Consider the following 18,031-nt stretch of genomic DNA (forward strand, 5'->3'; position numbering starts at 1 on the left):
ACACAAATTTCTCATTTTTGACAGCAGCTGTCATTTTAGTTGCCGAGCCACGAGTACTCTTGTGACGCAATTTTAATTTTTGCTCAAGTACGCACATGAAGCGCCCGACAAACAGTTTTGGTTCTATAAAGCTTTACAGATGCAATTGTTGCTTCTGTAAAGCATTATAGAAGCAAACCTGTTAGTAGGGCGAAACGACAAATTTTCTTATGGGGACTTTTCACGAGTCGATTTTTGCCGTGCGGCGAAGCTTTTCGACTCGTTTGAACGTAAGTCGAAGGCTACTAAAGTGACAATCCCCATAGAAAAATCCTAGTCGACCGACATATCGTGCGGCTAAAATCGACTTGGGAAAAGTCCCCATCTCATCTCGAAAGTCAGCAGCGAACATGTTAATAAAAAAATACTATCGATTTGTAAAAGTCAGAATAAAAAAAATACAAATCAAACAATTCGAGAAAAAAAATCAAAAAATATGTATTTTTTAAGGCCATAACTACAATGACCTAAAAAGTGAAAAAGTGGGAAATTTACAAAAGTAAAAATTTTTTTTTATTTGTAGCGCTATTTGTTTTTGGAAAAAACCACAAAAATTGTTTTATTTTTTAACATCATTACTTTTGATTTTGTTGAGGAAAAAACTGTCACAAAATGAGTTTGAAAATTTTCACTTTTTCACTTTTTAGGTCACTTTAAAACAAAAAAAAAATTAAATTTCGTTGCGCAATTTTTTATGGAAAAATTTGTAAAAAAAAAAGTAAAGGCTTGGCCACACCAAAGGGTATGCGGTAGCGGTACGGGTAATTGTATGAAAAAAAAATTCTAAACTGGAATATCAATATTCAGGTGTGCAATTTGTTTCATACACGTGCCCGTACCGCTACCCGGACCGCTACTGCATACCTTCCGGTGTGACCACGCCTTTACAATTACCCGCACCGCTACCGCATATATACCCTTCGATGTGGTCAAGTCATAAAATAGAGAAACAAATTAGTGTAACACAGACCTAAATAGTACTACAAAATGTAAACCCAACACATAAGTACTAAAAATTTTGACACCTTCCGAGATGTCAGCTGTCATTTCTGTCATCCACTAAATTCTGTCATCAAAATTTTTTCACAACCGAACCGCAAAGGAGACAAAACAAAAAAACTCCATTTGGAAATAGTTGAAAAATTTTCAAATAAAATAATAAAATGTGGTTCGAAATCATACCATCAGCTGCAATTATTACAATTGCTTTATCCATTCCCGGATACGCAATGTATGGAATCCACAAGTTGACCCTTGGAAATGTGAGTATATGGCTTGAATGTTTGCTGGTTAATCCATTGTTGCGAATCAGCTTACATAATCGAAAAGATTTTCCAATCGAAAACATTTCACTTTGATATTTATTAGTTATTTTTTGAATTTAAACACACTTTCTGTTTTAATTATGCTACCGCGATAATTTAATTGAATTATTAATTAAACTTTCAGGCATACCGAAGGAACATGGATGAACGTTTCGACCGTGTTATGTATCAACGTGATCGCAGAATAATGGACAACCCGTACATCATGAGCGTAAGTTGACAGTTCTATCTATTACACAGCTGTGCGTAGTGCGTATCTTTAAATAATTTGATTTCCATCCAGGGTCAATGTTGATAGCAAAAATTTGTTGATTTGTTTGAAAAAAAATCTCAAACAAAATTTTATCGAATAGATACCAATTTGCAAATAATTTCGAGCGATTTAAATTCAGATTTGAATCATATTTTTTTTAATTTCAATGATTAATTGGTTTAGGTTAAAAATCAATTTCTCGTAAAGCGTCTGAGAAACCAATATATGTCCATTGTGTTTTCCTCTTCAGTCTGCGAACCATCTGCGCCCAAATTAAATGCTTCCCCTTCTGGGAAGATAACGATGGGTGTCTAATACAGACAAAAATGTTGACCGTGACATAATTCCATCAGGAATGAGACACTTAATTCTAAATAGGGTTAAAACTATCCATAATAGGTGTGTTTTTTTGTTTATCTATTAAGATCTTGTGCAAAAAAACGACATCGAGATATTTGAAATCAAAACAACTTACGTGTTAACCCTCTACTGCATGAATTAATATTAGCGGACGAAAAAATTAAAAAATGCTTTACATGGGTTCTTTGGGTTGTTTCAAAACGATTTTCATTAAAAAAAATTTGTTTAAATTAATTTGTTTTTAAAATTTGTTTATAAGCCAACTTTGGCTTCGTATGCATTAAGGGGTAAGAAATTTTACTAATTTTATTTATTCAGATTATGTAAAAAATACAATTAAAAATATCAAAATATAAATATTCATCATTTAAAAACAAAATAAAGTAAAATAAATACATTGCATTACAAAAGGTTAAGAATTAATTCAAATTTGGCGCATTTTAAAACATGGAACCGAGAAAAGCAATTTGTTTTTGTCCGTTATATATATTTTTTCTGGTTCATATTCTTTCCACTGTCGAAGTGAGTCTTGCTCCAATATTTTCACCCACTCCCAGATCTTACAAAAACTTAAAAGTAATAAAATGATTGAAAAGAATTATAGGTGAGCCCGCCTCCCCCTTAAATTTTTGTGAGAAAAATTTTTTACATGAGAAAAATGTCTCTAAAAGTGAAGGGGCTCCATTTCTGATGTAAAACATAGCTTCCAAGCAAAATAACAATGAAAAGAAACAAAATTTTCCAACAAAAAAATTTAACAAATTGTGTAGATTAATGCATACGAAGCCAAATATGGCTTCCATACTTTTTTCCCTCTTAAGACCAGGCCAATCATTTTTTTTTTTCAATAAAAATTGGTTAGTAGCATACACAATTAGACAATCGATCAAAAATAAATTTTTAATTTCACTTTACTTTCCAAACAAGCGCAGGAATTAACACTTAAAGTATGAATATATTCTACACTTTCGATTTAAATGCACACGACTGATCGACTCACCTGTGATCATAAAATACACCTTTATTTTGTGTCGGACACACAAAAAAAACTATCTCTATGGTTTCTCAGAAACACAAAGAAGAGGATTGTATTGAATCTTTACCATTTTTTTGTGACAGAGAAGAGAAAAGTGCATACAAACAAACAAAACCATATTTGGCTTCGTATGCAGTAGAGGGTTAAAAACAACAAAAACTTATCTGTATAGATTTTTGAAAAATCCAGATAATTATCCAGATTTTACTTTCTCTCGGTAAAAACATTAGTGCCAAGGTACTTTATTTTTTGTCTTATAAGTGAATCGTTTATTTCAGAAAGAGCATAAGTCCACTTTTTCCAAAAAATTTTTTTTGGAAATTTCTCATTTATGTGTAGTTATTCATCTTCTGAAAAAAAAATTAGGTATGTCAGACCACCCAAAATACGAAAACTGAATAATACAGTCAAATAAGGAGAAAAAAGGGGTAAATCTCGGAATGAATGTTAGTAGAAATTTTTTTTGCTCAATATCTTCCTTTTGCCATTCTATAACATATCTCAAAAGTCTAGAAAAATCTCATGTCCGCTTGTCGCGATTTCAAGGTCAAATCGCGAAATGGAGATTTTCAAAATTAGCAAAAATAGGCTATGGTATTATATACACATATGATACATGATTTCAAGGTATTTTTTAATGCTGATTCCAAAAAATCTAAAATCAAGACAATCTGACGTCTCTGGAAAAAGTTATACCTGTTTTTCATCTGTCAACTCATATTATCATAACAGTTGCAAACTTACTGCCGAAAAACCCTTAAAAGTTATGGTAGATGAACCAAATTTTGCATGAAGATTTTAGAATCCACCATTATTAAAAATCAAAACAATCCATTACCAAAAATATATACATCTACGAAATAATGGTAATTTTTGATGGATGGGCAAATTTTAGGATATGCACTAAAGAAGATTCTTGTTCATCTTAGGAATAAGTGCTAATAGGCTAATTTTTTGTTTCTATGTTTGTTTGGATATTCTATAATTTATGTCAAAAATCTAAAAAAATCTCAAGTCCTAATTTTCCTGGCTTGAAGATAAGAAGCAAATTTTAAAAAATTGAAAAACTACACTTCAGATATTTGTGTCAGATCAACATGAATAAGGTGCATTACTTTTCAGGGATGATCAGGTTGACTTATTGTGAGTTTTTTTGGGATAAGTGTTAAAAAATACCTTTAAATCATGTCGCTTATGTTGGTATACATATACAAATTTAAACTTTTCTTGCTAATTTTTTTAAGTCTGCACCTAACTTAGTTTAACCTCCAAAATTAGGACTTGCGGACATGAGATTTTTTTAGATTTTTGAGGGTAGTTAAAGAATATCTAAACAAAGGTTAAAATGAAAAAATTTGCCTATTACCACTTATTCCTAAGATGAACAAGAATCTTCTTTAGTGCATATCCTAAAATTTGCCCCTCCATCAAAAAATACCATTATTTCGTAGGTATATATATTTTTTGTAATGGATTGTTTTGATTTTTAATAATGATGGATTCTAAAATCTTCATGCAAAATTTGGTTCATCTACCATAACTTTTAAGGGTTTTTCGACAGTAAGTTTGCAACTGTTATAATAATATGAGTTGACAGATGAAAAACAGGTATAACTTTTTCCAGAGACTTCAGATTGTCTTGATTTTAGATTTTTTGGAATCAGCATTAAAAAATACCTTGAAATCATGTATCATATGTGTATATAATACCATAGCCTATTTTTGCTAATTTTGAAAATCTCCATTTCGCGATTTGACCTTGAAATCGCGACAAGCGGACATGAGATTTTTCTAGACTTTTGAGATATGTTATAGAATGGCAAAAGGAAGATATTGAGCAAAAAAAATTTCTACTAACATTCATTCCGAGGTTAAACCCTTATTTGACTGGATTAGAAAGAAAAGGGTTCAAAATATATGGAAAATTTTCACCCGGTGACAAGATTTTTGACTGTTAAATACATGACTTTTTACCAGTTTTAAATTATTTTGGCAGCAATCTTGACACGCACCCCCTTTTGTTATATACAGTGACGAGCAAAAGTGGTCAAATGTTTTGCCTTTTTTGAGAAAGTTGTTTAAACTTAGTGTTCTTTACATGAATTAAATCGTTTTTATTTTATTATTTTTCTATATTATGCCAGCATTTGTTTTCCTGATTGAAATTTTAAAAAGTGCTTCATTGTCCAAAAATGGAGAGTATCATATTGGTATTTGGACTTGACCAATTCAGCTCGTTTTGGAAAAAGGCTTTTGTTTCAATATATTGAGTGTACTAGAATTAATTTTTACCACTTTTAACCACTTTTAACAATGCCTCGAGATAGAATCTATCAATCTGTGAAGAAATAATTTTAAAATTCGGTCGTATTTCAGCTTAATGGAAAGCTCAAAGCTCATCGCTTTTAGACTTGTGTTTTTTTACTGCGCTTACAATTTCTTCACAAATTTCAACAGATTTTTAGCCAAAATGGGTCAGGGCCTTATGCTGACTACGCAACTGTCTGAAATTTCTGATTTCCGAAGCAATATTTGACAATTTTAAAGGTTTTGGTGGGGTCTTCATCTAGTTGAAAAATTATATCAGACAACACGGAGTCTTCTTTTGCCAAAAAAACTTGGTAAATTGTTTCGTTTTATATCAGGATAGGTTCGCTTGTTCATTATTTTTTCAAAATTAGCTAGCAGTCCACAAGATAACACCGGAAAATATTCTTGAGTCCATAATAATTTATGTCCGTTCTATAAACTTGATAGTGCTGAAATGTTTTTTCCAGTTTTGGATAGTAACTAGATTTGCATTCTATTTCTTCTGCGTTCTCGTCAATCCAATCTACTTTTCCCATTGGTTATTGATTCCTTTTTGTTGGTTATAGTTAAAGTTTTAGTAAAAGTTTTAGTAAAAATTCATCTAACCTAACGATTTTTGACTTGAAAAAAGGTTTGGTGATGTTCTGTTTGAGTTTTTGGGGGGAGTTCCCGACCTTTGATAAAATTTGAAAATATGATGAAGAGGAAAATCTATCTTGATATAAAACGGTACAATTTAACAAGTTTTTTTTGGCAAAAGAAGACTCCGTGTCGTGTGATATCATTTTTCAACTAGATGAAGACCCCACCAAAACCTTTAAAATTGTCAAATATTGCTTCGGAAATCAGAAATTTCAGACAGTTGCGTAGTCAGCATAAGGCCCTGACCCATTTTGGCTGAAAATCTGTTGAAATTTTTGAAGAAATTGTAAGCGCAGTAAAAAAACACAAGTCTAAAAGCGATGAGCTTTGAGCTTTCCATTAAGCTGAAATACGACCGAATTTTAAAATTATTTCTTCACAGATTGATAGATCCTATCTCGAGGCATTGTTAAAAGTGGTTAAAAGTGGTAAAAATTAATTCTAGTACACTCAATATAGAGTCATTCCATATGAAATCAACAAATATGGTGTGCGGCATGATTTTTAATTTTAATAAAAAAAATTGAGGACAATCTTTGAGGTACTAGAAACAATAAACCACCACTATTTATTTTTTTGACTGTTTAGTTTCTGACCAATACCCATCCGAAGTCGAAAATTCGATCAATTTCACACTGGTGCATAACGGTTGTAGCTTTTTACTTATAATAGGCATTGAAATGGTTGATACTTTTTTTGATAGGGTAGTGTATGTGTATTTCATGTAAAAATATAAAACTAATCCAGAGCAATTTGAAACAAAATGGTTGCCATCTGAAATATTCAAAATTTGTCTTCAATTTTACGATTTTCACCTGCGCCCTGCGTTAATACGGTTACAAATTCAGGATTAATTTTTTTTTTGAATTTAAGTATGAACCCTTGCAATACCACGAAATAATTATCAATGCCCTAGAATAATGTCTTCTAAGAAAAAACAAAATTTGAAAATGCATGTTTTTGAAAAATGCTCAACTTTGGCCTCAAAAAAACCGATGTGGTTCCAAAAATTAAAATTTGATATTTTCAGTAAATATAGTATAAATCTTTGTGAATCGTGGTGACTAAGTGTCATTTTGTCATTTTGTTATTTTCAGTTTTTTAGGTAATATGATTTTTTTAAAGTAGTACTTTACAAAATAAAATAAAATAGTTAATAGTCCAGTCAAAAAAGGGTTTAACCTTGAAATGAAATTTTGTTTACTCAATATCTTCGTTTTGCCATTCTATAACTTACCTCAAAAGTCTAGAAAAATCTCATGTCCCAAGCAGCGATTTTCAAGGGCAAATCGTGAAATGGAGATTTTCAAAACTAGCGATAATAGACAATGGTTTTATATACACATATGATACATGACTCCGAGGTATTTTTTAATGGTGATTCCAAAAAATCTAAAATCAAAGCAATCTGACGTCTTTCAAAAAAGTTATACCTCTTTTTCATCTGTCAACACATATTATTATAACAGGTGCAAACTTACTACCTAAAAACCTTTAAAAGCTATGGCAGGGTAACCAAATTTTGAATGAAGGTTTACATATCCATTATCATTAAGAATCAAAACAATACAATGAAAAAACATATACATCTATGAAAAAATTCTATTTTTTTAGAAAGTCGAACATTTTAGGACATGCACTAAAAAACATCCTGTACTATCTTTGAAAAAGTGCTAATAGGGTATTTTTTTGGTTTCTATCTTTGTTTGGATATTCTATAACTTATGTCAAAAATCTCATGTCCGCAAGTCCTACTTTTCCAGATTAAACTAAAATAGGTGCAGATTAAAAAAAATAATATGGGTTGACTGATGAAAAAGAAGTATAACTTTTTTGAAAGACGTCAGATTGCTTTGATTTTAGATTTTTTGGAATCACCATTAAAAAATACCTCGGAGTCATGTATCATATGTGTATATAAAACCATTGTCTATTATCGCTAGTTTTGAAAATCTCCATTTCACGATTTGCCCTTGAAAATCGCTGCTTGGGACATGAGATTTTTCTAGACTTTTGAGGTAAGTTATAGAATGGCAAAACGAAGATATTGAGTAAACAAAATTTCATTTCAAGGTTAAACCCTTTTTTGACTGGACTATTAACTATTTTATTTTATTTTGTAAAGTACTACTTTAAAAAAATCATATTACCTAAAAAACTGAAAATAACAAAATGACACTTAGTCACCACGATTCACAAAGATTTATACTATATTTACTGAAAATATCAAATTTTAATTTTTGGAACCACATCGGTTTTTTTGAGGCCAAAGTTGAGCATTTTTCAAAAACATGCATTTTCAAATTTTGTTTTTTCTTAGAAGACATTATTCTAGGGCATTGATAATTATTTCGTGGTATTGCAAGGGTTCATACTTAAATTCAAAAAAAAAAATTAATCCTGAATTTGTAACCGTATTAACGCAGGGCGCAGGTGAAAATCGTAAAATTGAAGACAAATTTTGAATATTTCAGATGGCAACCATTTTGTTTCAAATTGCTCTGGATTAGTTTTATATTTTTACATGAAATACACATACACTACCCTATCAAAAAAAGTATCAACCATTTCAATGCCTATTATAAGTAAAAAGCTACAACCGTTATGCACCAGTGTGAAATTGATCGAATTTTCGACTTCGGATGGGTATTGGTCAGAAACTAAACAGTCAAACAAATAAATAGTGGTGGTTTATTGTTTCTTGTACCTCAAAGATTGTCCTCAATTTTTTTTATTAAAATTAAAAATCATGCCGCACACATTTTGGCTCCAATTTGTTGATTTCATATGGAATGACTCTATATTGAAACAAAAGCCTTTTTCCAAAACGAGCTGAATTGGTCAAGTCCAAATACCAATATGATACTCTCCATTTTTGGACAATGAAGCATTTTTTAAAATTTTAATCAGGAAAATTAATGGTGGAATAATATAGAAAAATAATAAAATAAAAACGATTTAATTTATGTAAAGAGCACAAAGTTTTAAACAACTTTTTCAAAAAAGGCAAAACATTTGACCACTTTTGCTCGTCACTGTAACTATAAAAAGGTAAAGAATTACTCTATCTATATCTATTAAATTCATTAAAATTGTACTCAGGATTCAAAAGTTATAGCCAGATTTCTGGTGGTGGCAGCATTTTTAACTCTTGAATAATATGAAATTTTACCAGTTTTAAATTTTTTTGGCAAACATCATGACACGCAAGCCTTTAAGTTATACATGTATAAAAAGGTAAAGATTTACTCTATCTACTGCTATTTAATTTATTAAAATCGAAAGTAGGGTTCAAAAACTATAGCTAGATAAAAACAAAAGTTTTACCACAAAAATTTCTTTTATTTCAGAAACGACATAAGTCCACCGACTTTAAAGGCTTAAAAACCCGCAAAGACCTAATAAAAAGTTTATATATTAAAGGTTTCTAAATGCATCTTAGGCTAGATTATAACTCGGCATACTCTAAATTTGAAGTGTTGTGGAATTTTAAGCAAAAAACAGTTTTTTGTTGCTCCTGAAAAGTTTATGCTCGTGGACTTATGTCGTTTCTGAAATAAACGATTCAAGTATTTTAAACAGAAATATCTAAAAATATTAAGAAAAAAAAAAAAAAACAGCGGAGAAAAAGGGGCTTGAAAAAAGCTCTCATAGAAAAAAATAATCAAAAATTTGTTTGACATGGTTCCATTGAAATGGTAATATTTCGAGATATAGGTACGCAATGCACTTTTCAGATAAATCGTCGCCCTAGTATTGAAGTGCCGTATACGCCATTTTTAAATTTTTGGGAAATCGCATTTAAATGTTCGGAAGATTATTGCGAAAGAACTAACCGCTGAAATTTTTTGATTTTTAAGTATGATATACATACATATATGTAGTTGATATGTATCTTTTATATACATGTTATTGGGCATCTGAAATTCGTTTAGTTTTCAAAATATTTAAATTTTTGTCCAAAATGAGTTTGCCGTATACGCCATAAAAATCAGAAGTTTCTTTTATTCATACACGTACGTCAAAAAAAAAAAAAAAACAAACAAACAAGCGATGTAAGACGTACCTCAAAACAATTCTCAAAATGTTCAGATTCAGATTTGGTAAATACAAAAATTTGTTGATTTTGTTAAAAAAAATAGTGAATATCTCTGCAACGAAAAAAGAAAGAAAAAAAACGTATAACAGATTTGAAAAGAGCAACCTCGAAAACATAACACTGCATACCTAGCTCAAAAAGTGCACAATTTGGCGTATACGGCACTTCAATACTAGGGCGACGAAATGTCTTAAATGGATTCTGATAAGATTGTTGAACAAAATAAAAAAGTTTCCACGTTTAATTAAAAAAAATCAATATGGCTACCTTCAAACGCTTATAACAAAAGAACAACGCAACTAATGTTAATGGTCATGGTCTTAAAATGTAGTTAAGAATATACAATTTTTTTTGAATCCAACATGGATACAATGGCCATACGAATGGTTTTGATTTTTTGTGAAAATTTTTGTTTGAATCCATCATGGATTCAAAGTGGCCATACCACAATGGAGTTAAAAAAAACATGAGACAGCTGCCAAAGTGTATGTACAGTAGACTGATTCAAAAAAAAAATTTTTTTTTTGTTCAAAGTAATACCTACTTAAAATTTTATAAATGCAATTTTGTAGAGCCTTCAATTTTATACAAGAAAATGATTTATTCTAGCCTTTTTGATAAGCCATTAAAAAGTTATAAAATTCCAAACTCAAAAACACAATATTTCCCATGTAAATCATATGGGAAATAGAAATTTGCGATGCGGCGGTACTTAATGTTAATATTAAGGGCTGAAACTTTTACAGTATTTTTTCTTTCGTCATTTCCAACAATATTTTCGGTATTACTTTGAACAAAAAACAAATTTTTTTTTTTTGAATCAGTCTAATGTACAGTGGTTCCAAACACGGATTTCAAAAATCCCGATGTCGTTTTTTTTGCACAAAATCTATATAGATAACAAAAAAACACACCTATTATGCCGTTTTCTATTTGATTTTGAGATACTTGGGTAAAAATCTCAAATTTTTTAGTGCAAATAGAAGATGAAATCTAGTTGAGTAATACCAGTGACACAATGCTAGTATAGATACCATGGTATAAATCTATACCACATGTGTGTGTGAGAATACCATGCTAGTAGCAGGCGAACACCATGGTATTGATACTGAGTTTTAAGCGTAGTATCTATACTAGACATTAGTAAGTAGGAGTGAATTCTAATTTGAAATCAAGAAAAGAATTTCTCAACTGAGTAGCGTTCTATCTGACATGTTCGTGAGAATAAAACACTTTCAGAAGGCTTCTGAATGCTTCCGGAAGCTTCTAGACGGTCAATCGAAAACGACATAAGACTCTTGTATAGGGGCACCTTAGTTTGTAATAGTCTTGACTTGATGAGTTATTGTTGAGAATTTGAAGTTCTATTTTGTGCGCATAGAACTCACACTCACATACTAGTGGTTTTATAGATGTTACATTTAATTTAACACTTATATTGTCTTTAAGCTTTTACTATTTGTTAACCTAAGTGGTTTTCAGTTTTAACAAGACTTTCGCTCATGGTCAGAATAACGGAATAGTGGTCGGAGAAAATAGCCAAAGCTTTCCGTTATTTTAATAAAAAAAAAAAAAAAAATACATACATTAGTGAATCACCGAGTGAGCTGCTAGGGTTTTTGAATTTTTATCATATGATCAATTAAGTGAGTCACTGTATTAGACTTGTTTTTAATAAATTTTTTCATAAATTTGTATGTTTCAAAAATTATTTAAAAGTACGCAAGTTAAAGTTCATACTTTTGTTATTGAAAATACTCGTAATATTAATGATTCCTAACCAATAATTTTGTTTTTATTATTTTCAGGGATTGGAGTCTATTCCAGACAAATAAGCGAGATGAAAATTAATAGTTGTAACCGATATCGAAAAAAAATATATATAATATAGTTGGTTGATTTTCAATTACAAAAAAAAGATGTTTTCAATATTTACTTAACTGTTGCTGAATTTACCTAGACAATTATACTGCTTTAGGGATTTTTTTCATCAGATTATCTAAGATTATCTTGTAATTTTGGAACTATAGTATACCTTCTCTATGGTGATAAAATGTATAGAATTAAATGCGAAAACCGTTGCCTCGAGTTATATAGATCAATGTATCGAAAAGGCAGGACTTAAAATGCTGAAACGCTATTGGTTAACAACTTCGTAAAGGAATAATTTTGATAAGTTAATATTCATAATCTATCAAAATTCCACAAAAGAAATCTGTGGTGTTTGGTATAAAAAACATGATAACATTTCCAAAATGAGAATTCTAATATTTGTATACTAGTCTAAGCCTAGTACGCATCTGAAGCGAAATGAAATTTTCCATACAATTTTTTTTTATTTTTTTTGTTTTTGCATATTTTGTAATATTTTTTTTTTGAATTTTTGTAACTTTATTTATTATTTCGACTTTGTCATAATATTGGTATTTGTTCGTTAACATGTTCGCTGTTGACTTTGGAGACTTCAAAATATTTCCTTATAGAATATCGATATAGGATCGCAAGTAAAAATCAAAGGAAATGCTATTTTCAAAGGGAATTTTCGCTGAAACGAAAAGAAAAATTTTCAAGTCTCCAAAATCGACAACGACAAATTAATTCAAAATCAAGAAAAAACAACAGAAAATAATTTTTAACCCAAGAAATAAATGAATTAAAAGTTAAAAAACCGTCAACACTGCTCTCGGAATCAAGATTAATGCACAGGACAATAAAAAGTAAGTAACATATGAGTGAAAACTCTCCAATTTTTCCCTAGAGCTGAAAAAGGAAAAGCTAAACGAAATTTTTCGTTCAAGATTTTGTTACGCTATTTTTGAATAATGTACATATATTTTTGTATGGAAAAACAGTCAAGTCTCCGAAGTCGACAACGAAAATGCTAACAAACAATATTAGCCCCGTTCCATTGGGGGTGGTAGTTTACTCATGAGTAGATCTAGTACTAGAATTAACACATGATCTTCTACTCGACTAGATAGGAATGTGTAGTTGTTGTACTAGATTTCTACTCACGAGTAAACTACCACCTCCAATGGAACAGGGCTATTATCAAGTATTCTGTCAAAGTGAATATAAAAAAATTCCAAATTAATTTAAAATCAATAAAAAGAACAGAAAATAATTTTTAAAACAAGAAATAAATGAATTAAATAAGTGACAAAATTACGTTAACCAAATCTTGAACAAAATTAAATTTGTTTTGTTTTTGCTTTAAAACTTATTTTCTGATGTTTTTTCTTGAATTTTTTTATTTGTACTTTTATTATTTTCCCTTGCCATAATACCCGATGGTATTATTTTTTGTTAACATGTTCGCTGTTGACTTTGGATACTTCAAAATTTTATGTTTCACTTCAGCAGCGTACTAGGCTTAAGTGACAAATGAGTGGAAACTCTCTAATTTTTCGCTAGGGCCGCGTACTGAAAAACGAAATTTTTCTTTCAAGATTTCGTTAAGGAAATTTTGTATGGAAAATTTCGTTTCGCTTCAGTAGCGTATTAAGCCCAGTACGCAGATCGCGCCAAACTAAATTTTATCTCGACAATTTTTATCTCTAATGCGTTCGCTTAAAGCCAAGATAAATTTAAATTTAAAAATAACGGCTGAATCACAGTTTCATTTACTTATATACCAGCTTACATTCAATAGGTATAACATTACATATTTTTTTTACCTGCAGAATACCTTTTTTACGCTCTCATTTTGTTGTATTCCTCTTCTTTTATATATTTCAAGGTTTTTTTTGCCTCTTATTCCTTGCAGCAACAACAACAACCACAAAAATGTCTAAATTTATCTGTGAAAAAATGCGCTGAGTATTATTTCGCGAGCTAAATTGAGTGGAAACTTTTTGCAAAAGTAGTAGATGAGAATTCGAATTTAGCACGTGAACTGCGTACTACCTGGCTAAAAATCCTCGCTAAAATTTATCTTTGGAGGAAATTTGTATGAAATATAAATTTTAGCGCGATCTGCGTACTAGGCTTTAGCGCGTGAACTGCGTACTACTTGGCTAAAAATCCTCGCTAAAATTTATCTTTGGAGGAAATTTGTATGAAAGATAAATTTTAGCGCGATCTGCGTACTAGGCCCAAGTAACAATTTAGCTTTCATAAGGGTCAATGCAAGCTATTTTTTGGCTTTCATAACAAGAAGGACAGGTCTTATGCAAATCATTTTGGCGCATTTTACCGAAATTGCATAGGACTTTCCTTCACAGGTAATCCACAAGCTAATAGCTTGTGACAAACAGCTTAAAATGGCCTTACGGAGGTCTTTCTGCAGAGGGATTACTTGCGTAGGATGTTATAATAAGGCCTTATAGAAGTTGTTGAAGGTGTTGTAGAAAATGTTGAATTTATGCATACAAAAAAAAAGAATTTATTGAATTTTATTTCATTTTTTTTTATTTTCTTTTGATTTTTTCTGTTTTCCATTTTCTACATATAATTTTATTTATTTTAATTTTTTCCTATTTTGTTTCTTTTCCTTTTTGAAAATTCCACTGCTTATTCTGTTGTTCTGAAATGATGAGAATATTAGGGGTATTCACGATCTGGTGCAACAGGCCTAGTAAAAATGTAAAATTTTATTTTTTTACAATAGATCGTGAACGCCTCTCTTCTTATCTATAGTAAATATTGAAGCATGAATGATGTTTTTTTTCCTCCACCGTTGCTTCTTCTTTTTTCCATTTTTTATAATTTAATTCTTTGTTTTGTTCGGGTTAATTAATTTTCACTAATTATTTTACATCAAAAGAAACTAAATTACGGGACATGAGTAGCGACAACCATTATAAACAGAATAAAAAAAACAAACTGTTTATCATGGGCGTTGCGACGGTGAGCTGCCATCTGTCAAAAATAATTTTACTCCATTGTATTTTTATTTTGCAATAGGGTAAGGGTATAGCAAAAGTGCAAGACCATTGTAAAATTTCAATCCATATATTTTGTTGTTGTAGTGTTGTAAGATTTTACACTTTTGCACTTTTGCAATGATACTAGACCAGTTGCATCGGATCGTGAATACCATTATTATTTGAATTGAAAAAGAACACATTTTTTTATGTTCATCACATGGCCCGGCCAGGAATCGATCCCACGTACCTCTGCCTACCAAGCCAGCACCTTACCAGTAGACCATGCTCGAATATTAAAGATGAGTGGAAAATTGGGAGCTAATTGAAACCTCACATTGAAATGCAATGTTTTTTTCTAATGTGTTACAAACATATTGCATATCTGCAGGATAAAAACTTTGCATAATTACAAGAACCACTTGGAACAGGTCTTATAGAGGCCTTCTGTCACTTGAAAATACAAGGCTTCTTTAGAACGGTTCAAACAGTTCTTATAAAGGTCTTCTTTAACTGATATTTACAAGGCTTCTTCTTAACACTTCTAGATAGCCTTAAGCCCGACTCACAATTTTGCTTCTGTAAAGCTTTATACATGCTTCTTTTGTTTTCTATAAAGCTTTATAGAAGCAAAATTGTTTGTTGGGAGGAGACCTCCTTTCTTTCCAAAATGGATGACTTGCGTAAGTAAGCCTTAAACTAAACGTATACAAACTATAGCTTGTCGAATCGATTAAAATGGACCTTATGCAAGTAAAATTGTTACTTGGGGCTTAAATACCTAGTTATTTTTTATTTAATCATTTTTCATACAATGTCCCAAAAGTAATGGCTCGAACGAAATAAAATAAATTTGAACAATTAATAAAATTATTTAATTATTTAATTTCTTACTTTTATTGGGAGCAACACCCTGAAAAAAATTGTATTATTTTACTAATTTTCCTTGCATAAACTTTCGGTGTGGCCCAGCTTTTACTTTTCGTCGCCTCAATAAAATATTGTCGTATGTGCAAAATTGAGGTTTTGAGATTTGAATGCAGTTTTGCTAATTGATTTTTTCTCTTTCTTTCTGTGAAATCCGTTTTTCGATATCTGTCTTCGTTTCCGAGATAATCAGTATGCATTTTGTCGTATGTGTAGGTTTACAAACATTTTCAGTATCTATTATCACATTATCACATACTACAATTTTTTCATACAAAATCTGTGTTTTTCTTCGTTCGGTAAATAATTGTAGTATGTGCTATTTTCGCTACACATACGACAATATTTTACTGGAATTTCGGTAAACGTTTGTCGTATGTCTCATAAGGAAATACACAGACGAGGGTAATTTCAGTCGCAATTAAGATGTCGAGCAGGGCGGACGAGTCACCTGCGCCAAGTTTATGGGAGGAGCTTTATGCGTAATATGATAATGCATACTAAATGCTTAGAAAGTGGTTTAATGATTTTATTTTATTTAGCATGAGCAACGAAATATTGGATGATGAATTCCTCGATGTCGATCCATTAGGTTCGCCCAATGAGTGTTCTGAATCCAGTGACAAGGACTTTTCAGCAGACGATGAAGATAACGATCCCACGTACCAGTTAGAAAATCAAAAGGAAAACTCGGCCCTCCGAAATTTTTATGAAGCTGCACATGATCCCAAGTAACAATTTTACTTGCATAAGGTCCATTTTCTTCGATTCGGCAAGCTAAAGTTTGTATAAGTTTAGTTTAAGGCTTACTTACGCAAATCATCCATTTTGGAAAAAAAGGAGGTCTTCTTAAGGTTATCTAGATGTGTTTAGAAGAAGCCTTGTAAATAGAAGTTAAAGAAGACCTTTATAAGACCTGTTTGAACCGTTCTAAAGAAGCCTTCTATTTACAAGTGACAGAAGGCTTTCATAAGACCTGTTCCAAGAGGTTCTTGTAAGTATGCAATGTTTTCATCTTTCAAGTATGCAATGTTTTTCACCAATAAGTATGCAAAGTTTTTATCCTGCAGATATGCAATGTTTGTAACACTTTAGAAAAAAACATCGCATTTTTATGTGAGGTTTCAATTAGCTCCCTTTTTGCCACTCATCTTTAATATTCGAGTATGGTCTACTGGTAAGGTGCTGGCTTGGTATGCAGAGGTACGTGGGATCGATTCCTGGCGGGGCCATTTGTGAAATAAAAAAAAAAATGTGTTCTTTTTCAATTAAAATAAAATTCTTCCCATTTCAGAACGACAGGAAAAGCATTAACATGGCCAAAAAAGAAGAAAAAACAAAATAGAAAAAAAATTAAAAGAAAAAAAAAATTCAATAAAATCTTTTTTTTTTATTCATAAATTCAACATCTTATAACAACCTCCATAAGGCCTTACTATAACATCCAATGCAAATGATAGTTTCCTTAGCGAAGCTATAGCTTCCCTAAGATGTTTCATTGTTTTGTAAAAAGGCCTGCATAAGGTCGTTTGACGCTGTTCGTCACAAGCTATTAGCTTGTGGATTGCCTGTGGAGGAAGGTCTTGGGGAAATTCGGTAATGTGCGCCAAAATGATTTGCATAAGACTTGTCCTTCTTCTTAAACAAGTCAAAAAATAGCTTGCATTGACCCTTATGAAAGCTAAATTGTTACTTGGGATATTGTTAAGCCTTAACTACATTGGCTCAAAAAGTGAAAAAGTACAAAAGTGAAAATTTTCAAACGCATTTTTGTATAGTTTTTCGGCCTGAAAAATTAAAACAAATGATGCAGAAAGCTTATTTTTTGGTCTAAAATATAATTTCTATACTCTTTTTCACAAAACAATTGCGATAGCCAGAAAAAAAATCTTTTCACTTTTGTACTTTTTCAAAAAGTGGTGTATGTAGTTAAGCCTTTAAATGTGATTTTAAGTTTTTTTCTGTTTATACAAAAAAAAGTATAGGTATTTTAAGAACGGCCATTCCACACGGAGCAGACACAAACATTGACTTTGTTTTAAGTCTATCTCGTTGAAGAAGCAACCATTTTTCTTGAAACTTGGTAGGTGTTAAGGGCTCATGATAAAGTTGATGTTCTAGAAGTTTCCCGAAAAACTAATTTAATGTACTCAAATTATTCACAGATAAAGCGGT

General features: G+C 31.0%; 1 protein-coding gene across 1 annotated transcript; it reads left to right on the top strand.

The window, feature by feature from the left end:
- The first annotated feature begins 1,099 nt into the window (after positions 1-1,099).
- LOC129907759 (uncharacterized) lies at positions 1,100-12,001 on the top strand. Its single transcript, XM_055984111.1, has 3 exons — positions 1,100-1,301; positions 1,489-1,575; positions 11,873-12,001. Exons 1-3 carry the CDS (start codon positions 1,203-1,205, stop codon positions 11,897-11,899), a joined length of 213 nt encoding a protein of 70 aa, XP_055840086.1. The 5' UTR covers positions 1,100-1,202; the 3' UTR covers positions 11,900-12,001.
- The last annotated feature ends 6,030 nt before the right edge of the window (positions 12,002-18,031 follow it).

The sequence above is a fragment of the Episyrphus balteatus genome, chromosome 1 (genome assembly GCF_945859705.1).
Source record: "Episyrphus balteatus chromosome 1, idEpiBalt1.1, whole genome shotgun sequence".
Lineage (NCBI taxonomy): Eukaryota > Metazoa > Arthropoda > Insecta > Diptera > Syrphidae > Episyrphus > Episyrphus balteatus.

Bases quoted from the DNA above. Each gene is read 5' to 3' on its own strand.
- LOC129907759 (XM_055984111.1), top strand. From the start codon at position 1,203: ATGTGGTTCGAAATCATACCATCAGCTGCAATTATTACAATTGCTTTA. The intron at 1,302-1,488 runs GTGAGTATATGG...TTAAACTTTCAG, and splicing joins ACAAGTTGACCCTTGGAAAT to GCATACCGAAGGAACATGGA. The intron at 1,576-11,872 runs GTAAGTTGACAG...TATTATTTTCAG, and splicing joins ACAACCCGTACATCATGAGC to GGATTGGAGTCTATTCCAGA.